Source organism: Scyliorhinus canicula, chromosome 20 (assembly GCF_902713615.1).
Source record: "Scyliorhinus canicula chromosome 20, sScyCan1.1, whole genome shotgun sequence".
Classification (NCBI taxonomy): domain Eukaryota; kingdom Metazoa; phylum Chordata; class Chondrichthyes; order Carcharhiniformes; family Scyliorhinidae; genus Scyliorhinus; species Scyliorhinus canicula.
The window spans coordinates 93,322,855-93,347,630 of record NC_052165.1 but is presented as its reverse complement, the minus strand read 5'-3'; the positions used below and the strand labels follow the sequence as shown (position 1 = coordinate 93,347,630).

The window sequence follows — 24,776 nt, the reverse complement described above, 5'->3', positions numbered from 1 at the left end:
ACTTTTGCTTGAATGTCCGCCAGTTGGCACTGAGATTGCCGGAGGTCCGGAGCTGGTGAGGAGCCTGGATCTTCTCCATGGTGCCGGGATACACTCGCTGGTCGCCACGGAACTGACTGAGATAAACCACCTAGATTCAGCAGTCTCCTGGTAGCATCTTGTGTTATCTACTCTGGGATAACACAGGCTGCAACTGGATGCAGCTATAACCAAAAGATACTCCAGACCTTGAAGTTAGTTCAATCTGATTTATTGAACCTGTCACACAGTTAGCACAGTTCTCTGTGAGTTCGACTCTCTGCTAACCTAAGTGTGGTTACTCTGTCTGACTGAACCAGACTAGCTCTTAGCCACGTGCTGGAGGTGTGATAGCGTACATGCACCCCGACTCACTCTGTAGATGTTCATCAGTGGAAAAAGTCGGAGTGTGAGTCCCTCATTCCTTTTATAGTGGGAACCACCTCTGAGTGTCCTGCCTGCTCATTGGTCATGTCCTGTTCTCTGTGTTCATTAGCTGCCTGTCTGTGCCTGTCTGCATATCATGACAATGTCCACAACATGCACGTGTGATTGTCCGCCATTTATCCTCCACCTCTGGGAAGAACCTGCTCATTGGGATTCTGATTCGGTGGGCTCTGTGCAATACTTTCAGCTGCATTAGACAGGCTTGTGCACATGGAGGTGGAGGTGACCCTGCTCAGTGCTTCACTCCAGAGTCCCCACTCTCTTTCTGACCATCGGTCCTCCTCCCATTTTTCCCGTGTCTCATCCAATGGCCTGGAAGGGTTCTGTCTGAGGAACCTTGGTGAGTTACTGCAGTGTATCTTGCAGCCGGTACACACGGCTGCCGCTGTGCGTCGGTGGGGGAGGGAGCGGATGTGGAAGGTGGGGGTTAGCGTGTCGATCGAGCGGGAGCTGCTTTGTCCTGGATGGTGTGGAGCTTCTCGAGTGTTGTTGGGAGCCGCACCCATCCAGGCAAGTGGAGAGGGTCCCATCACACTCCTGACTTGTGTCCTTGTAGATGGTGGACAGGCTTTGGGGGGGAGTCAGGAGGTGAGTTACTCTCCGCAGGATTCCCAGCCTCTGACCTGCTCTGGGAGCCGCAGTGTTTATATGGCTGGGTCCAGTTCAGTTTCTGATCAATGGGAACCCCCAGGATGTTGAGTGTGGGGGATTCAGCGATGGGAATGCCATTGAATGTCAAAGGGCGATGGTTAGATTCTCTCTTGTAGGAGATGGCCATTCCCTGGGGCTTGTGTGGTGTGAATGTAACTTGCCACTTGTCAGCCCCAAGCCTGGATATTGTCCAGGTTTTGCTGCATTCGGACACGGACGGCTTCATTATCTGAGGAGTTGTGAATGGGGCTGAACATTGTGCAGTCAGCAGCGAACATCCCCACTTCGGACCTTACGATGGAGGGAAGGTCATTGATGAAGCAGCTGAAGATGGTTGGACCTCGGACTCTACCCTGAGGAACTGCAGTGATGGTGTCACTCAGTCCCCTCTCTCTCTCTCTCAGGGTGATATCTGTACACTGACTGGTGTCTCTCAGTCCCCCCTCTCTCTCTCAGGGAGATATCTGTACACTGACTGGTGTCTCTCAGTCCTCCCTCTCTCTCAGGGAGATATCTGTACACTGACTGGTGTCTCTCAGTCCCCTCTCTCTCAGGGAGATATCTGTACACTGACTGGTGTCTCTCAGTCTCTCTCTCTCAGGGAGATATCTGTACACTGACTGGTGTCTCTCAGTCTCTCTCTCTCAGGGAGATATCTGTACACTGACTGGTGTCTCTCAGTCTCTCTCTCTCAGGGAGATATCTGTACACTGACTGGTGTCTCTCAGTCCTCTCTCTCTCTCAGGGAGATATCTGTACACTGACTGGTGTCTCTCAGTCCCCTCTCTCTCAGGGAGATATCTGTACACTGACTGGTGTCTCTCAGTCCTCTCTCTCTCTCAGGGAGATATCTGTACACTGACTGGTGTCTCTCAGTCCCCTCTCTCTCAGGGAGATATCTGTACACTGACTGGTGTCTCTCAGTCCCCCCTCTCTCTCAGGGAGATATCTGTACACTGACTGGTGTCTCTCAGTCTCTCTCTCTCAGGGAGATATCTGTACACTGACTGGTGTCTCTCAGTCCCCTCTCTCTCTCAGGGAGATATCTGTACACTGACTGGTGTCTCTCAGTCCCCTCACTCTCTCAGGGAGATATCTGTACACTGACTGGTGTCTCTCAGTCCCCTCTCTCTCTCAGGGAGATATCTGTACACTGACTGGTGTCTCTCAGTCCCTCTCTCTCAGGGTGATATCTGTACACTGACTGGTGTCTCTCAGTCCCCTCTCTCTCTCAGGGAGGTATCTGTACACTGACTGGTGTCTCTCAGTCCCTCTCTCTCAGGGTGATATCTGTACACTGACTGGTGTCTCTCAGTCCCCTCTCTCTCTCAGGGAGATATCTGTACACTGACTGGTGTCTCTCAGGGAGATATCTGTACACTGACTGGTGTCATTCAGTCCCCTCTCTCTCTCAGGGAGATATCTGTACACTGACTGGTGTCTCTCAGTCCTCCCTCTCTCTCAGGGAGATATCTGTGCACTGGCTCGTGTCTCTCAGTCCCCTCTCTCTCTCAGGGAGATATCTGTACACTGACTGGTGTCTCTCAGTCCCCCCTCTCTCTCAGGGATATATCTGTACACTGACTGGTGTCTCTCAGTCCCCTCTCTCTCTCAGGGAGATATCTGTGCACTGGCTCGTGTCTCTCAGTCCCCTCTCTCGCAGGGAGATATCTGTACAGTGACTGGTGTCTCTCAGTCCCCTCTCTCTCAGGGAGATATCTGTACACTGACTGGTGTCTCTCAGTCCCCTCTTTCCCAGGGAGATATCTGTACAGTGACTGGTGTCTCTCTGTCCCCTCTCTCTCTCAGAGTGATATCTGTACACTGACTGGTGTCTCTCAGTCCCCTCTTTCCCAGGGAGATATCTGTACAGTGACTGGTGGCTCTCAGACCCCCCTCTCTCTCAGGGAGATATCTGTAATCTGTTCAATGATGGATCAGAGTAAATGTGAAATAATCCGAGTTTGTGTTTTTGGTGATTGGAGAAGTTTATTTGCTTTACCGCTCAGAGTGGTTACAGGACGTTGCGGAACTTCAATGAGCTGTGACCCATCTGTCTCTCATAGTGTTCATCAAAATCTTCATTCTGAGACACTGTGAAGTGATTCTTCCAGTCCCCAACCTCACCTGTCAGAGAGAGAGAGAGAGTGAGAGTGAGTGAGAGAGAGAGTAGAGAGAGATAGGAAGGTGGCATGGTGTTGCAGTGGGTTAGCAGTGCTTCCTGCAGCACTGAGGATCCAGGTTCGATCCCGGCTCTGGGTCACTGTCCGTGTGGAGTTTGCACATTCTCCCCGTGTCTGCGTGGGTTTCACCCCCACAACCCAAAGATGTCCTGGTTTGACGGATTGGTGACGCTAAATTGCCCCCTACATGGAAAAAAATAATTCGGTACTCTAAATTTTTCTTTCAGAAAAGAGAGCGAAAGAGGGATAGAGAGCGAGTGAGAGAAAGGGATAGAGAGAGTGAGAGTGAAAGAGAGATGGAGAGAGAGAGAGTGAGAGAGCGAGATTGTGAGGGACAGAGAGAGAGAAAGAGACAGAGACAGAGAAAGTGAGTGAGAGAGGGAGAGAGAAAGAGAGAGGATGTGAGTCGGAGAGCGAAAAAGTGTGAGTGTCAGTGTGGTGAATCACAATCTTGTAATTCACACTGTGTTATATTGTATGTGTTGTGTCTTTGTAAGCTCGGTATACGAGCAGTTGCGCGGCTCTGCCCATAGGGGGAGATGAGGAGTTTGTACTGGGCTCCATCCTTGGCTCCTCCCACGGTTTCGCCCATGGCTCCTCCCACTAACCGGAAGTATAAAGCTTTGCAGTCGTGAGCCTGCCTGCCAGTTCATCTCGTCGCAGGCAGGCTCTGTTGTAAGACTATTAAAACCACTTTTCACTTCTGCCCACGTGTCGTGTGGATTGATGGTCACATCAGTGAGCGAGAGAGAGAGAGAGACAGAGAGAAAGAGGCAGAGATCGCGTGACAGAGAGGGTGAGACAGAGAGAGAGAATCAGAGAGAAAGGAGAGACCGAGGGAAGGAGGCAGTGACAGAGACAGAGATTAAGTCAGAGGGAGTGTGAGAGATTGAGCCAGAGGGAGTGTGAGAGATTGAGCCAGAGGGAGTGTGAGAGATTGAGCCAGAGGGAGTGTGAGAGATTGAGCCAGAGGGAGTGTGAGAGATTGAGCCAGACGGAGTGTGAGAGATTGAGCCAGAGGGAGTGTGAGAGATTGAGCCAGAGGGAGTGTGAGAGATTGAGCCAGAGGGAGTGTGAGAGATTGAGCCAGAGGGAGTGTGAGAGATTGAGCCAGAGGAAGTGTGAGAGATTGAGCCAGAGGGTGAGAAATTGAGCCAGAGGGAGTATGAGAGATTGCCAGAGACGAAACAGGAAACCCAAATTCAGAGTGTCAGCGAGCGGAGAGAGGAGGAGGGGAATGAAGAGGGATGGCAGAGAAACAGAAAGGTTGAAAGTGGGCGAGAGAGGGAAAGTGTGGGTGTGAGACAGGGAAAGAGAAAAAGTGAGGCGGCGAGAGAGTGTGTTGAAATACAATATTGGGGTAATTCCCATGTTTTTTTTTAAATTTAGTGTACCCAATTAATTTTTTTTTCCAATTAAGGGGCCATTTATCGTGTTCAATCCACCTACCCTGAACATCTTTGGGTTGTGGGGGCGAAACCTACGCAGACACGGGGAGAATGTGCAAACTCCACACGGACAGTGACCCAGAGCCGGGATCGAACCTGGGACCTCGGCGCCGTGAGGCAGCAGTGCTAACCACTGCGCCACCGTGCTGCCCATGGGTAATTCCCATGTTAATGATGTTATTTAGCCCTTTTCCTTCAAACCCCTTCCGAGTAAACCTATCTCCTCGCCCTGTGTCGAAGGAGCCTCGGCGAGTGGCTGCCGTGCATCTTGTAGACGGGACACACGGCTGCCGCTGTGCGTCGGTGGGGGAGGGAGCGGATGTGGTAGGTGGGGGTTAGCGCGTCGATCGAGCGGGAGCTGCTTTGTCCTGGATGGTGTGGAGCTTCTCGAGTGTTGTTGGGAGCCGCACCCATCCAGGCAAGTGGAGAGGGTCCCATCACACTCTTGACTTGTGTCCTTGTAGATGGTGGACAGGCTTTGGGGGGGAGTCAGGAGGTGAGTTTCTCTCCGCAGGATTCCCAGCCTCTGACCTGCTCTGGGAGCCGCAGTATTTATATGGCTGGGTCCAGTTCAGTTTCTGATCAATGGTAACCCCCAGGATGTCGATAGTGGGGCCGAATCAGCAATGGGAATACCATTGAATGTCAAGGAGAGATTCTCTCTTATTAGTGTTGCCACTGTCCAGTTCTTCCCCTTCCTTGGGGGGGGTGGGGAGGCTTGAGGAAAATGTGACCCCCCCCTTCCACAGCCACACCCCCAACCGCCCACAAACCCTCATCTCCATGGGAATGGCTGAATGAGGAACATGCTGAGATTGCAGCTTGAGTCTGTCCTGGTCTGTGTGTGCGAGGTTGGGGAGAATGAGGTTCAGTAACCCCCCCCGCCCTCAAAACTACCTGCACCACATTGACCCTTTTTAATCGCTGGATTACTCTGCGGTTTGGCAATGGTGCCATTTAGGGGTCCGGTTCAGCACAGACCAGATTCAGGGCACAGGGGAGGTCAAGGCACAGGTCCCAGATGGTAACATTTCACCCCCAAGCTCTCCCCAACTTGACCCCTGGAACCTACCCTTGCGCATGAACCGGGAGATGTTCTGATCCATGAAGGTCATTGGGATGGTGGTGTAATTGACCATCGGATTGCCCTTCATGACCTCGAAGGAGGAATGGTGAACAATCTTCTCAATGGCGTCCTCTTCCAGAACCTTCTCCATGAACTCGGCCACCTTCAGGATCTCCCGTCTGGGATTCTATAGGGTGGGAATGGGCCGGAGTTAGAGACCTCATGGGTCAGTGAGATAGCGGGGACTGAGAAACCAGAACCGGGGTCAGGGGTCAGAGAGACAGGAGGACCGAGAAACCAGAACCAGGGTCAGGGGTCAGTGAGACAGGGGGACTGAGAAACCAGAACCGGGGTCAGGGGTCAGTGGGACAGAGGGACCGAGCAACCAGAACTGGGGTCAGGGGTAAGTTAAAGAGGAACTGACCAACTGGTCAATGAATTAGGGACTCACCACCTGGACCAGGATTGAGATCAATGAGAGAGCAACTGGCCATCCAGACCCGGGGTCAAGGATCAGTGAGAGAGCGACTGACCATTCAAATTCAGGGACAAGGATCAGTGAGAGAGGGACTGACCATTCATATGCAGGGTCAAGGATCAGTGAGAGAGCAACTGGCCATCCTGATCCAGGGTCAAGGATCAGTGAGAGAGCGACTGGCCATCCAGACTCGGGGTCAAGGGTCAGTGAGAGAGCGACTGGCCATCCAGACTCGGGGTCAAGGGTCAGTGAGAGTACGACTGGCCATCCAGACCCAGGGTCAAGTGTCAGTGAGAGAGTGACTGGCTATCCAGACCCGGGATCAAGGGTACATGAGAGGGCGACTGGCCATCCAGACCCGGGGACAAGGGTAAGTGAGAGGGCGACGGGCCATCCAGACCCAGGTCAAAGGTCAGTGAGAGAGGGACTGGCCATCCAGACCCAGGGTCAAGGGTCAGTGAGAGAATGACTGGCCATCCAGACCCGGGGTCAAGGGTACGTGAGAGGGCGACTGGCCATCCAGACCTGGGGTCAAGGGTCAGTGAGAGAGTGACTGGCCATCCAGACCCGGGGTCAAGGGTACATGAGAGGGCGACTGGCCACCCAGACCCGGGGACAAGGGTACGTGAGAGGGCGACTGGCCATCCAGACCCAGGTCAAAGGTCAGTGAGAGAGGGACTGGCCATCCAGACCCAGGGTCAAGGGTCAGTGAGAGAGCGACTGGCCATCCAGACTAGGGGTCAAGGATCAGTGAGAGAGCGACTGGCCATCCAGACCCGGGGTCAAGGGTCAGTAAGAGAGCGACTGGCCATCCAGACTAGGGGTCAAGGATCAGTGAGAGAGCGACTGGCCATCCAGACCCGGGGTCAAGGGGAGGTGAGAGGGCGACTGACCATCCAGACGTGGGGTCAAGGATCAGTGAGAGAGTATTTGGCCATCCAGACTAGGGGTCAGGAGTCCCAACAAGAACAGATTGCTGTCCCACTCTCTGTCTCTCTCTCTCTGTCTCTCCTCTGTCTGTCTCTCTCTCTGTCTCTCCCTCGCTCTGTCTCTCCCTCGCTCTGTCTCTCCCTCGCTCTGTCTCTCCCTCTCTGTGTCTCTCCCTGTCTCTCTCTCTGACTCTCTGTCTGTCTCTCGCTGTCTCCCTCTCTCTCACTCTGCCCCTCTCTCTCTGTCTATCTCTCTCTGTCTCTCTCGCTCTCTCTTTCTCTCTCTGTCTCTCTGTCTCTCTCTCTGTCTCTGACTCTCTCTCTCCCTCTCCCTCTCTCTCTCTCTGTCTCTCTCTCTCCCTCACTCTCTCCCTCTGTCTCTCTCTCTTTCTCTCTGTCTCTGTCTCTCTGTCTCCCCTCTGTCTCTTTCTCTCTCTCTCTCTCACTCTGCCTCTCTCCCTGTCTCTCTCTCCCTCTCTCTCTCTCTCTCTCTCTTTCTCTCTCTGTCTGTCTCTCTCTCTCTGTCTCTGACTCTCTCTCCCTCTCCCTCTCTCTCTCTCTGTCTCTCTCTCCCTCACTCTGTCTCTCTTTCTCTCTGTCTCTGTCTCTCTCTCTGTCTCCCTGTCTCTGTCTCTCTCTCTCTCTCACTCTGCCTCTCTCTCCCTGTCTCTCTCTCTCCCTGTCTCTCTCTCTCTCTCCCTGTCTCTCTCTCTCTCCCTCTCTCTCTCTGTCTGCCTCTCTCTCCCTGTCTCTCTCCCTGTCTCTCCCTCGTTCTGTCTCTCGCTCTCTCCGTCTCTCCCTCTCTCCGTCTCTCCCTCTCTCTCTCAAACTCTATCCCATACCCCGGACACTCATCCTCCTCCACACTCGGTCCCTCCCACTGCCGTTACCTCCTTTACATCCTCATAGAAGAGGAAAAGAATCCGATGTTTGTTCTTCGCTTCCCACCATCCCTTCACATGGTCGTACCAGGAACCCCAGCTCACTGAAATAGAGCAAGAACAGGCACAGTAAGATCCCAATGAGTTTCTCTCTGTTCCCAAACACAACACCAGGGACAGTGTAGAGGGAGCTTTACTCTGTATCTAACCCCGTGCTGTACTAGTCCTGGGAGTGTTTGATGAGGACAGTGTAGAGGGAGCTTTACTCTGTATCTAACCCCGTGCTGTACTAGTCCTGGGAGTGTTTGATGAGGACAGTGTAGAGGGAGCTTTACTCTGTATCTAACCCCGTGCTGTACCTGTCCTGGGAGTGTTTGATGGGAACAATGTAGAGGGAGCTTTACTCTGTATCTAACCCCGCGCTGTACCTGTCCTGGGAGTGTTTGATGGGGACAGTGTAGAGGGAGCTTTACTCGGTATCTAACCCTGTGCTGTACCTGTCCTGGGAGTGCTTGATGGGGACAGTGTAGAGGGAGCTTTACTCTGTGTCTAACCCCGTGCTGTACCTGTCCTTGGAGTGTTTGATGGGGACAGTGTAGAGGGAGCTTTACTCTGTATCTAACCCCGTGCTGTACCTGTCCTGGGAGTGTTTGATGGGGACAGTGTAGAGGGAGCTTTACTCTGTATCTAACACCATGCTGTACCTGTCCTGGGAGTGTTTGATGGGGACAGTGTAGAGGGAGCTTTACTCTGTATCTAACCCCGTGCTGTACCTGTCCTGGGAGTGTTTGATGGGGACAGTGTAGAGGGAGCTTTACTCTGTATCTAACCCCGTGCTGTACCTGTCCTGGGAGTGTTTGATGGGAACAATGTAGAGGGAGCTTTACTCTGTATCTAACCCCGTGCTATACCTGTCCTGGGAGTGTTTGATGGGGACAGTGTAGAGGGAGCTTTACTCTGTATCTAACCCCGTGCTGTACCTGTCCTGGGAGTGTTTGATGGGGACAGTGTAGAGGGAGCTTTACTCTGTATCTAACCCCCTGCTGTACCTGTCCGGAGTGTTTGATGGGGACAGTGTAGAGGGAGCTTTTCTCTATATCTAACCCCGTGCTGTACCTGTCCTAGGGGTGCTCATTGAGGGTTGGGTGGCTCCTTTAAGGGTGAGTGACGTGCGGATAAATCTCACCTCGTCCTTCCATGAATTTCTGGATGAATTCCGACCAGGTTCCTGGCTCTGGCATTGATTCAGTCATCCGATTGAAATGGAAATATGACACAAGACAATCTTTGGCGTTCCGAGCGACTAGTATTATCTGTCAGGTGTAAATATAAACCCATTAGGGAATCCTCACACTGCCCTGTAACCTGTCTGTGCGGGCGAGGGGAGGGTGGCTGTGAGGGAGTCCTGCGTTTTGGAGACTGAGTGAGGGGAGAATGAGGGATGTGGTATTATCATTACTATCAGCATTGCAAGGGTTAATGTAGTTTCATGAGCAGCCACAAGAGGGAGATGCAGACACAACTATATCAGGCAGTGATGCTGATTTATGGTGAGGAATGAATGCAAGAGATAGCTAGAGAAGGCCATAAAGGCAGATAGTATAAGTAAGGTTAGATTGTAGTTTATACCAGTTGTGAGATCAGCAGTAGATGAGTGTAGCTTGCTGTTCTTGGTCATTTGTGTATTTTTAAGGACTAAGTGTCGAATCCCAGGCCAGCAGTGTAAATAAAACCATAGCTTTATTTAAGTTAAAAGCTACAGTGTGGTCTTTGTCAGCACTTCACCAACCATCCTGAAATGAGCAACACAAAGAACACCACATGGTACCAGGACTGCAAATCCTTAAATAGTAAAGGTCCCAAATGGTACCAGGAGTGTATTTCTTATAAGAAAGAACAATTAAATTAGGTTAGAACTGCATTGGAGATTGAAGAAGTAATCCAATCAGAAGCCACAACTCGGAAGAAAATCTACAGTAAAGATTGATCAGAAGGTGGAAGAGTCAAGAAGCCGGACCATTTCAAGACAGACGGTAAACTGTTCCAGAACTGATCTTTCTACAAGCAACAGTTTGAAGATTTTATTTCTGTCTCCACGCTTGAAAAGGTCTCAGACCAACGGAAGATAGCTCTCCTACTAAATTTGCCTGGACCGCAAGTATTAGAACACAGCATGGTGTTCCAAAACTTCGCTAGACACTGTAAGGAACAGGTGAATGAGACCGATGAGCGATGTGTGTTACGGAAAAGGCTGCAGCTTCGTGGGGGGAGTCAGTGAATTCCTTTGGCATAGCTCTCAAGCTCCGAGCGCAGTCCTGGAATTTAGCCTCAGCCCGTCCGGATCTATGCTGCGGGATCAAGTTGTGTTCGGGATAAAGGATGTGCGGTTACGCGAGAAAATCTTCTAAAGACCGGTTTTATCGATTGAAGACGTTATAAATATGTGCAAGGGCAGCGAACAGGCATCGAGCGAATATGCCGAATTCATGGCAAAGGAAAAGAGCGTGAAATCGGGAAACGTGGCTGATGCCATCAATGCTGTGTCACAGCAAAGAAAACTGCGTACAACGGCTGTCGGCCATTTTGAGTGCGATGCGATGGGCGTAATGATGTGCAAGCACTGTGGACACGCCCACAGTAAATAACATTGTCCGGCGAGAGGGAAATATTGTTCCAATTAGTACAGAAGTGGGCCATTCGGCCCTTTGAGTCTGCACCGACCCACTCAAGCCCTCACTTCCACCTTATCCCCATAGCTCAATAATCCCTCCTGACTCTTTTTTGGACACGAAGGGCAATTTATCATGGCCAATCCACCTGACCTGCACGTCTTTGGACTATGGGAGGAAACCGGAGCACTCGGAGGAAACCCACGCAGATTGCAACCCAGCAACAATACGAAACCACACCACATAATGTTGGTAAGCAAGTCAGAGGGATTGGCTCATGTTGGGGCAGAAGATCCCTTTCATCCAGAAAGTTGTGGATTCAAGCGCCTTGATTGCTTCGCTTACTGGCCTTTCAATTAATCACAGACAGTGGCCCAGCGGGGAATCGAACCTGGGACCTTGGTGCTGTGAAGCCACAGTGCTAGCCACTTGTGCTACCGTGCTATTCAATTGTGGTAGACTGAACCATTGCGCAGCACAGTGTCGTTTATCAGCAACTGTTCCAGGAACCAAATTTCAAAAGTCCTGTTGCGATTTCAGACGGATCCAAAATGTGCAGAGAAAAAAATACAACAACATAGCGAATAGTGAGGATTGCTCACCATATTCACTTTCGGATACCTTGATGTTTGAAGCTGTCACGAGGATTGACCTACTGGATCAGAAGGAAAGACCAGTAAACACACTCTCAAAGATAATTCAGGCGTGGACTGTCTCACTGGAAATAAATGGAGAATTGATCCCATTTAAGATTGACACAGGACCGCATGCAAATATTATCATGTACCGATCTTTAACGCAAGCAATTGCAAAGCGACCATGAGATTCTGGATCAATAACGGCACTTTCCAAATTGAGTAACGGCTCCATGGGCCTGAGTTGGAGAGTCAGCATTCATTCCCCGAACTAGCATGGTAGCATGGTGGTTAGCATAAATGCTTCACAGCTCCAGGGTCCCAGGTTCGATTCCCGGCTGGGTCACTGTCTGTGTGGAGTCTGCACGTCCTCCCCGTGTGTGCGTGGGTTTCCTCCGGGTGCTCCGGTTTCCTCCCACAGTCCAAAGATGTGCGGGTTAGGTGGATTGGCCATGCTAAATTGCCCGTAGTGTCCTAAAAAGTAAGGTTAAGGGGGGGGTTGTTGGGTTACGGGTATAGGGTGGATACGTGGGTTTGAGTAGGGTGATCATTGCTCGGCACAACATCGAGGGCCGAAGGGCCTGTTCTGTGCTGTACTGTTCTATGTCTATGTCTAATGGAAGCTCAATTTCATTTAACGTCCGAGATACTGCCAGTATCTGACCACAAACTACAGACCATTGTGGTGATATCCATCACAGTAAATACATAAGGGGTTAATGTAAATACACTACGACTAAGTGAACACTAGAGGGAGCACCAGAGACGTCATGACATGCAGACATACAGCTAATGAACACATAGAGTAGGACACGGCCAATGGGCCATCAAGACACCCAGAGGTGACACTACCACAAGGGGGCATTACACAACCCATATATAAGGACAGGGCACACATGCTCTGTCTCTTTCCACAGGTGACACTGAGAGAGTAGGACAGGGGCAGATCAGAAGCATCACACCCACCACGTGGCTTAGAGCAGACTGGTTAGTTCGACTGAGTTACTATGGCAAGATTAGCAGGAGAGTCAAACTCATAGAGAACTGTGCTAATGGTTCAATAAATCACTTGAACTTACTGCAAAGTCTGGAGTATCTTTTGGTCAAAGCTGCATCGAGTTGCAGCCTGTGTTATCCCGGAGTACATAACACAACAACCATAAAAGCCGAAATCGAAAAGGACCTGATGCTTCAGACGATGTAACAATATCTTGGGGAAGGATGGTCTGCTGGATGCAAATCAGCCTTAGAGACATAAGAGATGATCGGACTACAATTGATAGTGTCCTGCTCAAGGGAGACAGGATAGTGATTGCTGCCAGTTCATGTTTCGGGATTCTGCACCAGATTCGTGAGGGTCATCGAGGCATCGAAAAGGCATCGGAGGAGAGCCAGCCGGTTGGTGCATTGGCCGGGAATAAACAGAGATATCAACATCAATATGTTCATGGGCAATTTGTCAGATGCATCAACCTCCACGGAGCAAAGAAACGGTGTAACAGATGGAAATTGTTACTCGTTCATGGAACAAAGTGGTCATGGATCTATTCTAGCTCCAGGATCATGAATACTTGTTGTCACAGACTTTCAACTTTCCAGAGGTGATGATGCTGAAAGATTTACTCCAACTTTCCAGAGGTGATGATGCTGAAAGATTCGACTGCCAGATCATTGATCAAGGCAACAAAATAAATTTTTGCACACCATGGGATACCTCTTAACGTCTCTGACAATGTGTTTCTCGAGTTGGGAGTGGACACAGTTTGCAGAGCAATATAATTTCTGCTTTTTAAATGTTAGAGTATCTGTGGTGAATGTGATTCACACCTGATTATAATCTGTATATACATGTGTCTATATTGTAAGTGCAGTTGCACTACCTGACCACCAGGGGAGTAACTCTGGGAATGCTCGAGAATTGTACTGGGCTTCGCCCTTGGCTCTGCCCAGGACTCCTCCCCCTGGAGCTGCTGGATAAAGATCAGTGCCACATGGTCAGCCGGCCAGTTCACCGAAAGTTCAATGGCTAACAGGCTGGCTCTGTTGTGAGTATATTAAAACCGCTATTCTAATCCTACAAGCACGTGTCCGTAGAATTGTTGGTTCCAACAGTATCCAATTCTTTTTTTTTTCCAATTAAGGGGCAATTTTGCATGGCCAATCCACCCACTCTGCACAACTTTGGGTTGTGGGGGGCGAAACCCACGCAAACACGGGGAGAATGTGCAAACTCCATATGGACAGTGACCCAGAGCCGGGATCGAACCTGGGACCTCGGTGCGGTGAGGCAGCAGTGCTAACCACTACGCCACTGTGCTGCCCGAGAGCAATATAATTTCAACCATGTCTAGCCTGTGTTGTCCACAGTTTAATGGGGAAGCTGAGCGATGAGTTGGGATAATTAAGAAGTTATTGCACAAAGTGAGTGAAGATGGTCAAGACGTATGGTCAGTGCTGTTTGCATATCGAGCAACACCGTTATCGCCGGGTCTCTCACCTGCTCAAATGAAATGAAAATCGCTTATTGTCACGAGTAGGCTTCAATGAAGTTACTGTGAAAAGCCCCTAGTCGCCACATTCCGGCGCCTGTCCGGGGAGGCTGGGACGGGAATCGAACCGTGCTGCTGGCCTGCTTGGTCGGCTTTAAAAGCCAGCGATTTAGCTCAGTGAGCTAAACCAGCCCCTGGTTTATGGGTTGATGGGTCGACAACGGAGAACCACTTACCCAGAGATCACCAGTCAAGAAACTGATAATAAAGAGATACGTGAAAGGGTCACGACCGCCAGAAAGAAGCAATCGATATACCAAACCTCTGACTGAACTCCAGGAAGGTGGCTTTGTGAGAATTCAGAATCCAGAAGGTGGGCTGGCAAACGTTCTGAAACAGGGCGCACCGAGGCCCGAATTAGTACAAAGAGAACAGGGATCGCTGTTGAGGAGAAACAGACGGACATTGCTGCGTGTCAAGCAAAAGGTGCAACCTCACCGTGCGAATGTTGTACCGCGTGATGACATATTCAGGGACATTGCCCCCCGAGATCCTGACTCAACACAGACACAGCGAGAGGATGTGACAGAGCAACCCAACACCTTGAACATTCCACGGAGACAATCGACGAGATGAAGACGACCGCCAGAGAGATTTTATTTATGATTGTATACCGAACCTAGAATCATCCAAGTGATTTAGCAGTTATTATGAATTACTGTATTGTATGATAACGGGTTAGTGATAGTTACGAGCTATTCGTCAGAATTATACCTGTAAGGTCGGGGTTAAAGAAGATATCACAACCAATGTTGTAATAATTTTCTTTTACAAAAACGTGGGGGGGGGGGGGTGTGTTGTATTATAACTATCGGCATTGCGAGGGTCAATGTAGTGTTGAGAGTGGCCACTAGAGGGATCTACAGATACAACTATATAAGGCAGTGGTACTAAACCTTGGGAGAGGAGTGTATGCAGGAGATAGCTAGTGAAGGTTACAAGAGCAGTTAATGTGGGAAGGTTAGATTATAGTTTATACCAATGGTGAGGTTAGCAGTAGATGAGTGTAGTTAGATGTTATTGATCAGTTGTCCATTCTTAAGGACTAAGTATTGAATCATATTTCAGTAGTGAAAATAAAATCATAGCTTTGTTTAAGTTAAAGCTGTTTTGTGGTCTTTGTGGATACGACGCGAACCATCCTGAAATAAGGAGCACAAAGACAGCCACAAGAGGTTGCCATAGTTTGGAGACTGAGGGAGGGGGGAGTGAGGGAGTCCCACAGTTTGGAGGCTGAGGGAGGGGGGAGTGAGGGAGTCCCACAGTTTGGAGACTGAGGGAGGGGGGAGTGAGGGAGTCCCACAGTTTGGAGACTGAGGGGGAGTGAGGGAGTCCCACAGTTTGGAGACTGAGGGAGTGGGGGGAGAGGGAGTCCCACTGTTTGGAGACTGAGGGAGGGGGGAGTGAGGGAGACCCACAGTTTGGAGACTTAGGGAGGGGGGAGTGAGGGAGTCCCACAGTTTGGAGACTGAGGGAGGGGGGAGTGAGGGAGTCCCACAGTTTGGAGGCTGAGGGAGGGGGGAGTGAGGGAGTCCCACAGTTTGGGGACTGAGGGAGGGGGGAGTGAGGGAGTCCCACAGTTTGGAGACTGAGGGAGGGGGGTGTGAGGGAGTCCCACAGTTTGGAGACTGAGGGAGGGGGGAGTGAGGGAGTCCCACAGTTTGGAGACTGAGGGAGGGGGGAGTGAGGGAGTCCCACAGTTTGGAGACTGAGGGAGGGGGGAGGGAGTGGTGAACAGGGTGAGGGATGAAGGGCTTACAGGGACAATGTGGGTAATTGGGTGGGGTGGAGGGGGAGGGAGGGGTGAGCTGTTTGTCCCGCGTCCCCTACCTTACAGTCCTGCTCCCAGAAGGATTTGGGAACCAGTTGGATCGGGAGGTGAGTTTTCATCACCCTCGGAGACGCCATTTTCTCAATCAGTTCAATACCTGCAAAATGGAGATGTTACAGCCTTCTGATAAAACTCTAACAGGACTGGACAGGGTAGATGCAGGAAGGATGTTCCCGATGGTGGGGGGTGTCCAGAACCAGGGGTCACAGTCTGAGGATACGGGGTAGACCATTTTGGACAGAGATGACGACAAATGCCTTCACCCAGAGAGAGGTCGGCCTGTGGAATCCATGACCACAGGAAGTAGTTGAGGCCAAAACGTTGTGGGTGGGATTCTCCGTTCCGGAGACTAAGTGTTGACGCTGGGACAGGATTCGCGGAGTTCCACAACAGCAAAACCGGCGCCGCGCCTGGACCAATCCAGCGACTGCGGAGGGTCTAGCACTGACGCCACGAGGAACACGATCGATTCCAATGGGAAACGGTGCCGGATTGACACTCGGGAGGCTGACAAGCTGCAGCCTCAGAAACACGCTCCACCCCATCCCCCTCCCGCCACACACCATCCCAGACAACGGGCACTGGTTGTTTGAGCACTCATACAGCTGATGGGTCGGCTGGGGTCAGAGGGCACCCAGGTGGGTGCCCTGGGGGGGAGACCCATACGACCCATGGCCCGATGTTCACAGTGGGTTGTTAGCGCCATGCGCAGCTGCATGGCTGCCTTGCCGGCTGGGGTAATGGAGTTCCGTATCTGTCTACCCCAACCCCACAGCCCACCTCCTGTCCACCCCCCAATTGTCAGCACACTGTGGCCATGTTGGACACCTTCCGTACCCCCCCCCCTCCCTCGGCAGCCCCCACTCCAGTTTCACGATGTTTAAACGCACAGGTGAACCGCGCCATCGGGAACTCGGCCTATCGGAGGCGGAGCATCGCGAAGGTTCAGGAGAAAGCCGGGTCGGGCCCACTAATGATATGCAAACGGCGTTTACTGTCCGTGTGTTCTGGTACGCACCGACACCGCTGTACAGGTGACGGAGAACTGCCATTTGATGTCAAATTGACCCCAGCCATGATTTCGGCATCAAAACAGATTCCCTGTCCCATCGTCTTTCCCGATTTTGGCTGATGGAAAATTGCGCTCTGAATGTTTTCAAGGAGCAGTTTGATATGGCATTTAGGGCAAAGTGGATCAAGGGATATGTCGGGGGGGGGAGGGCGGGGTCAGTCTATTGTGTTGGATGACCAACCCATGATCATAATGAATGGTGGGGCAGGCTGGAAGGGCCAATGGCCTCCTTCTCCTTGTTGCTAAGACTGTCCCCAGGGTAGGGCTCCCACATGGGCACCGACTTTCTCTGGGTTACAGGACCCCCAAAGGGCATCAGGTCTCCCCAGGGTACGGGTGCCGCCCCACGGGCACCGATTTGCCCCGGTTTCCCCCTCAGGCGCCGACTCTCCCCAGGGTAGGGGTCAACCCCACAAGGGCACCGATTCTCCCTGGGGAAGAGGTTCCCCCACAGGCACCAACTCTCCCCAGTGTACGGAACCCGGCCCCAATCGCACTGACTCTCCCCTGAGGTAACTTCATACTTGTGACAATAAAAGGTTATTATTATTATTATTATTATTATTACTGGTCCCGGCCATAATGGCCCCAAGTCTCCCCGGGGTACGGTACCCCCCCCCCCCCAATAGGCATCAACCCTCCCTTGGGTAGGGTCCCAGCTCCAGTAGCACTTAATCTTTCTAAGGTAAAGTCCCTCCCGTGGGCACTGACTCTCCCGGGTACGGGTCCCGCTCCCACGGGTCGACTCTCCCTGGGTTACTGGTCCCCTCACGGGCACTGACTCTCCCCGGGGTTTGGGTACAGTCGGTGCCTGAGGGGAGGAAGTGTACCCCGGGGAGTGTCAGTGCCATGGGGGGGTCCCATATCCCGGGCAGAGCCCCCCCCCTCCACCCCCCCACGGGCACAGACTCTCCCCGGGGTATGGGGAGAGCCCCCCCCCTCCACCCAGGAAAATCTGCCCCAGAACATTTCAAACTAGCTATTGTAACCCTCACGCAGGTCAGAGGGTGAGGACTATGATGTTCCCCGTGACCTCGGTGGAATACAAACTTCCCCATTAAGGGGGTGGGGCTTCCCCTTAATAAGAAAAGCCAGGTGGATGTGAGAACCCCGACCCGGATGTGGGTTGGGGCAGGAGTAGTCTTGGGGGAGTGGAATTTGTATCACTTCCTGGTGGTCGCTCCGTCTGCATCCAACACCAGGATTCTTCAAAAACGTGACCGCGGCAGTCACACACACACCCACTAACCCAGGTTTGTAACCCTTATTTCCCCAAATATCTATCATATAAAATATCTGAAATACCGGCAGTCATCATAGCGGCTTCCTGGGCGGATGCTCAATGCTGCAAGAGTGGCAGAATGGACGAGCCCGGTGTCTGGAGAATGAAGATGCTCCTGAGGAGTAATGGGGTGGTGGGTCTGGGCCCAAGGGCGACATTGAGCACCTGGTGAAACAATGATCGGCCTGGCCAGGAGAGCCTCGAGCTCCCAGGGCCGGCCTCCCTGCACCCCGGGGAACGGTCCCGAGGAGGGTGTGGGGGTGGGAGGCCGAGCTGTTCTCCCATGGCCGACGTTCCGGTTCCTCACGGACGCCCTTTCCAAGTGGTTGGGAATGTCCCAGGCGGCCTTGGTCAGCTCCAGGAGCCACCATGGAAAACCCTGCGCCGGACGTCCAATAACCCGCAGGACAACGGACCCCCATCTACCGGTGAGGGGCTCCAGCCATTCCTGCCAACCTTGGGGCGAAACATACCCAGCCCGGCCCCTCCAAAGCCTCCGACCTCAAACGCTGAGTCGCAGCTTCAGGAAGCAGGACAGAGGCGCCCTCGAGGGGAAGGCAGTGAGTGGGTATCATCGCTGCCTCACGGTGCCAGGGACCCAGGTTCAAACCGGCCTCTGGTGACTGACTGTGTGGAATCTGCACGTTCTCCCCGTGTCTGCGTGGGTTTCCTCCGGGTGCTCCGGTTTCCTCCCACAGTCCAAAGATGTGCAGGTTCGGTGGATTGGCTACGATCAATTGTCCCTTAGTGTCCAGGGATGGACAGGTTAGATGGATTGGCCATGGTCAATTGTCCCTTAGTGTCCAGGGATGTACAGGTTAGATGGATTGGCCATGATCAATTGTCCCTTAGTGTCCAGGGATGTACAGGTTAGGTGGATTGGCCATGGTCAATTGTTCCTTAGTGTCCAGGGTTGTACAGGTTAGATAGATAGATAGAAATACAGCACAGAACAGGCCCTTCGGCCCACGATGTTGTGCCGAACTTTTGTCCTAGGTTAATCATAGAATTTTGGACACTAAGGGCAATTTATCATGGCCAATCCACCCAACCTGCACTTCTTTGGACTGTGGGAGGAAACCGGAGTACCCGGAGGAAACCCACGCAGTCACGGGGAAGATGTGCAGACTCCACACAGACAGTGACCCAAGTCGAAATCGAACCTGGGATCCTGGAGCTGTGAAGCAATTGTGCTATCCACAATGCTACCGTGCTGCCCTTAAATGGACGAGGTTAGATGGGGTTACAGGGATCGGGCATGGAGGATCGGGCCTAGGTGGGATGCTCTTTCGGGGTCAGTACAGACTCAGTGGGCCCAATGGCCTCCTTGTGCACTGTGGCGATTCTCGGGTTCTACGGAAGCTGGCACCATTCTTGTTCAGCTGCTGGATCCCAGGGGTCGCAGTGGAGAGGAAACAGCTCCGGCCTGGTAAAAGGTCAAGCCCAGGGTAAAGAAACCCTCTGGAAACACGCGGACCACCTCCCGCAAGGGCGGGAAGGCGAGGAAACTTCCAGGGGACATCTCTGCCCGAGACAAGGTCCTCAGAGCCGGCCTGCGTGGGAGTGGCCTTCACCTTTAATGAGCCCGAAACAGTACGCAGTACTCTAGCTGCGGAAACACTAACACCCAGTACAGTTGTAGTTCCCGACTTTTACACGCCATCCCCCACCCTCTCGATAAAGGGTCTCACCCGTTGGAAAAGGAGACATAAAGAATTCGAGGAAGGGGATTCGTTCGTAGACGGCAGCTCGTTTACACATCTTCACATCACCGTTCTGATTAATCAGGTCCACAATTTCCTGGATCCACGTTGTCCCTGTGGAGAGAGAGAGAGACAGAGAGACAGAGAGAAAGAGAGTGAGACAGACAGAGGGACAGAGAGAGAGAAAGAAACAGAGATAGAGAGATGAAGACAGAGAGAGAGAGACAGAGAGACAGAGGGAGAGAGACAGACAGTGAGAGAGTTGAGACAGACAGAGAGACAGAGAGAGAGAGAGAGAAACAGAGAGACGGAGAGAGAGTGAGACAGAGAGAGAGACAGACAGAGAGAGAGACAAGAGTCAGACAGAGAGAGACAGAGAGAGAGATAGAGAGAGAGAGAGATAGAAATAGAGAGAGAGAGAAAGAAACAGAGATAGAGAGACGAAGAGAGAGAGAGAGAGAGACATAGAGAGGGAGAGAGACAAACAGAGAGAGAGAGAGTGAGACAGACAGAGACAGAGTGAAAGAGAGAGAAATAGAGAGATAGAGAGCCAAAGAGAAACAGAGAGAAAGAGAGCGAGAGAGACAGAGAGAAAGAGAGAGAATGAGAAAGAGAGAGAGAGGGAGAGAGTGAGACAGAGACAGAGAGAGAGAGAGAGAGAGAGAGAGAGTTATATATAGAGAAAGACAGACAGAGAGAGAGACCGTGGAGAGAGTCGCAGAGGGAAAGAGAGAATGAGAATGAGTGAGGGAAATAGATGGAGAGAGAGCAAGAGATCCGTTAGGTTTAAAACACCTGAAGGCCATGAAAAAAACTGACCAATGCCCCCACCCCACCGTGATACCTGGGCCCTCCCTCCACCGTGAGGCCTGGACCCCTCGCCCCGCACCGTGAAGCCTGGGCCCTACCTCCACCGTGTGGCCTGGGTCCCTCGCGCCGCACCGTGAAGCCTGGGCCCTCCACCGTGAGGCCTGGGCCCCTCGCCCCGCACCGTGAAGCCTGGGCCCTCCACCGTGAGGCCTGGGCCCCTCGCCCCGCACCGTGAAGCCTGGGCCCTCCACCGTGAGGCCAGGGCCTCTCCCCTCCACCGTGAGGCCTGGGCCAACCACATCCACCGTGAGGCCTGGGCCCCTCCCCTCCACCATGAGGCCTGTGTGGTGAATGTGTAACCATTATAATTCACATTGTACATTACTGTGTCCCTGTGGGCTCCATCTGTGAGCCGTTGCGCGGCTCTGCCCACGGGGAGATGAGGAGCATGTACAGGGCTCCACCCTCGGCTCCACACCCTTCAGGAAGTATAAGTGCTGCGGTCCTGCGATTCCACCTTCAGTTCAGCATAGTCGCAGGCAGGCTTAGTTGTAAGCCGATTAAAGCCACAGTTTACTCCAACTCGTGTCTCTGGTTGAATTGATGGTTGCATCAATTTAATCGGCTTAAAGAACTACTGTGGAATCAGCCCTCAAACCTGACCGATTGGAACTCGATCCACAGGCCGCAGAAGCAAAGGAAATTTTTCTGCATTGGCTTCGGTGCTTCAAGGCCTACCTGGCTGCGTTGATGACCTTCTCTGTTACAGATGAACAGAAACTCAGTCTTCTACACGCACGGGTGAGCCATCGTATTTCTACTCAACTTGATGTAACTGACTCTTATACTGAGGCCCTCGCGATGCGCGACTGCCTGTACGTGCGGCCCGTGAATGAAGTCTACATGCGACACATCTTTATGACCCATCGCCAGCGCCCTGCAGAGTCGCTAGACGACTATCTACGCGACCTCAAAGCCCTAGCATGCGACTGTAATTTGCAGGCCGTGACAGCCTCCCAGCACATGGAATTCGCCGTCCGAGATGTGCACGTTGCGGGGGTCCGATCGAATTATGTGCGGCAGCGTCTTCTTGAGAAAGGTGCCCAAGAGCTGGAGGACACGGTAAAACAAGGTCGCTTTCCAAAGCCTAACTGCGTTCCCGGCCGATCACGCGACCCCATCGTGGACTCCCGAACAAAGACTGCCCCAGGCCTGCGCCGCGCGGCCCCCCGCCCATCACGGAGGGCTATCGTGCCATTTTTGCGGCCAGCCCCAACACCCCCGACAGCAGTGCCCGGCCCGCAACGAGACCTGCAGCAGCTGCGGGCGAAAAGGGCACTTCGCTAAGGTGTGCCTGGCCAAATCGAAAAACTCGAACCCCTACTCGAACACTCGCTCCTCCGACTCTCAGGCTCGCAGACCCCGTAACGTGGCAGCATGTCTGCCGACTCCGCCTCCAGACAACATGTGCGACTCACAAGGTCCGCCATCTTGACGTCCTCCCCCACACGGCTGGCCACGTGCGATCCATGGGCGGCCATATTGGATGCTATCTTCCTCGCCGCCCGCGACGTGCGATCCATGGGCGGCCATCTTGGACGCCATCTTCCTCGCTGCCCGCCACGTGCGATCCATGGGGGCGGCCATCTTGGACGCCATCTTCCTCGCCGCCCGCCACCTGCGATCAATGGGGGCGGCCATCTTGGCCATCACCCGCTAGCCAACTCGAACAGTCATCGCAGGGCCACTCCAGCATTGCCGACCACACCGCCGTCTACCCTCAACTCAACGCCGTCACCTTGGACCAGTCGCGGCCCAAGCACCTCAACAGCTCCATGATGGCCGTCCGGATCAACGGTCACTAGACACCGTGCCTCTCCGACTCCGGGAGCACCGACTGCTTCGTTCACCCGGACCTGGTAAGGCGCTGCTCGCTCCTGGTATTCCCAACGCGGCAAACAATCTCTCTCACCTCGGGGTCGCACTCAGTCCAAATACAAGGGCGTACCTCAGCGACTCTAACGATACAAGGCGCCAGTTTCACGCCCCGCTCCTCCAAGGACTGGATTTCCAGTGTAACCTCAGGAGCCTCACACTCAGCTTGGGCGGGCCCCTGCCCCCACTCACTATAGGCAGCCTAACAACCCTGAAAGACGACCCCCCCTCACTCTTCGCTAATCTCACCGCCAACTGCAAACCAATGGCCACTCGCAGCAGGCGGTACAGCCTGCAGGACAGGGCCACTCGCAGCAGGCGGTACAGCCTGCAGGACAGGGCCACCCGCAGCAGGCGGTACAGCCTGCAGGACAGGGCCACTCGCAGCAGGCGGTACAGCCTGCAGGACAGGGCCACTCGCAGCAGGCGGTATAGCCTGCAGGACAGGGCCACTCGCAGCAGGCGGTACAGCCTGCAGGACAGGGCCACCCGCAGCAGGCGGTATAGCCTGCAGGACAGGGCCACTCGCAGCAGGCGGTACAGCCTGCAGGACAGGGTGTTCATCAGATCCGAAGTCCAGCGGCTCCTACGTGAGGGAGTCATAGAGGCCAGTAACAGCCCCTGGAGAGCTCAGGTAGTGGTCGTCAAGACCGGGGAAAATCTCCGGATGGTGGTTGATTACAGCCGGACCATTAACTGGTTCACGCTCCTCGATGCGTAGCCCCTCCCCAGAATTGCGGATATAGTAAACCAGATCGCACAGTACCGCATATTCTCCACGATGGATCTGAAGTCTGCTTACCACCAGCTCCCAATCCGCCCGGAGGACCGCCACTACACGGTGTTCGAGGCCGATGGCCACCTCTTCCACTTCCTCTGGGTTCCCTTTGGCGTCACGAATGGGGTCTCGGTGTTCCAACGAGCAATGGACCGAATGGTGGACCATTACGGGCTGCGGGCCACGTTTCCGTACTTGGACAATGCCGCCATCTGCGGCTATGACCAGCAGGACCACGACGCCAACCTCCACCGATTTCTCCAAACTGCCCAGAAACTCAATCTCACCTACAATACGGAGAAATGTGTTTTCCGCACAACCAGACTAGCCCTCCTCGGCTATGACATGGCCCCGACCCAGACTGTATGCAACTCCTTACAACTCCGTCTTACAACCGTCTTACAACTCCCTCTCCCTCACTGTCCCAAGGCCCTCAAGAGGTGCCTCGGAATTTTTTCGTAGTATGCCCAGTGGGTCCCCCAGTATGCGGACAAAGCCCACCCACTATTTAAGGCCACCCTCTTCCCACTGTCAGCCGAAGCTCGCCAGGCCTTCAACTGTATCAAGGTGGACATCGCTAAGGCCGCCATGAGTGCAATAGACGAGTCCGTCCTGTTTCAGGTGGAGAGCGACGCCTCAGAGGTTGCTCTCGCTGCCACTCTGAATCAGGCAGGGAGACCAGTCGCCTTCTTCTCCCGAACCCTCTCCGCTTCCGAACTTCGACACTCCTCAGCCGAAAAAGAAGCCCAAGCCATTGTGGAAGCCGTACGGCACTGGAGGCACTACCTCGTAGGTAGGAGGTTCACCCTCATCACCGACCAAAGATCGGTTGCCTTCATGTTTGGCAATTCCTAGCGGGGCAAGATAAAAAATGACAAGATCTTGAGGTGGAGGATCGAACTCTCCATCTACAATTACGATATCGTATATCATCCTGGGAAGCTCAACGAGCCCCCGGATGCCCTGACCTGCGGCACATGCGCCAGCGCGCAAGTCGACTATCTTCAGGCGATCCACAATGGCCTCTGCCATCTGGGGGTCATCCGGCTCGCCCACTACATCAAGGCCCGAAATCTGCCCTTCTCGACGGAAGAGGTTAAAGCCGTCACCAGGAACTGCTCGATCTGCGCGGAGTGTGAACCGCACTTCTATAGACCAGACAAGGCCCACCTGGTAAAGGCTTCCCGGCCCTTTGAACGCCTGAGCATCGATTTCAAAGGGCCCCTCCCTTCAACTAATCACAACATTTATTTCCTCAACGTCATAGATGAATTCTCCCGCTTCCCGTTTGCCATCCCGTGCCCTGATATGACCTCCCACACAGTCATCAGAACTCTGCACAGTGTCTTCACCCTGTTCGGTTTCCCCAGCTACGTGCACAGCGACCGGGGTTCGTCCTTTATGAGCGACG

The 24,776-nt window shown here is 53.0% G+C and overlaps 1 protein-coding gene across 1 annotated transcript in view; it reads right to left on the bottom strand.

The window, feature by feature from the left end:
* Positions 1 to 3,085: 3,085 nt before the first annotated feature.
* Positions 3,086 to 24,776, bottom strand: part of LOC119954935 (sulfotransferase 1C2-like) — a 35,447-nt gene continuing 13,756 nt past the window's right edge. The window contains exons 3-8 of the mRNA XM_038780669.1: positions 19,831 to 19,956; positions 15,785 to 15,882; positions 9,288 to 9,414; positions 8,111 to 8,205; positions 5,820 to 6,000; positions 3,086 to 3,243 (exon numbers count right to left, since the gene is read on the bottom strand). Coding sequence (XP_038636597.1) covers positions 3,131 to 3,243; positions 5,820 to 6,000; positions 8,111 to 8,205; positions 9,288 to 9,414; positions 15,785 to 15,882; positions 19,831 to 19,956 — 740 coding nt within the window. The 3' untranslated portion in view covers positions 3,086 to 3,130. The remainder of the gene's footprint in view (positions 3,244 to 5,819; positions 6,001 to 8,110; positions 8,206 to 9,287; positions 9,415 to 15,784; positions 15,883 to 19,830; positions 19,957 to 24,776) is intronic.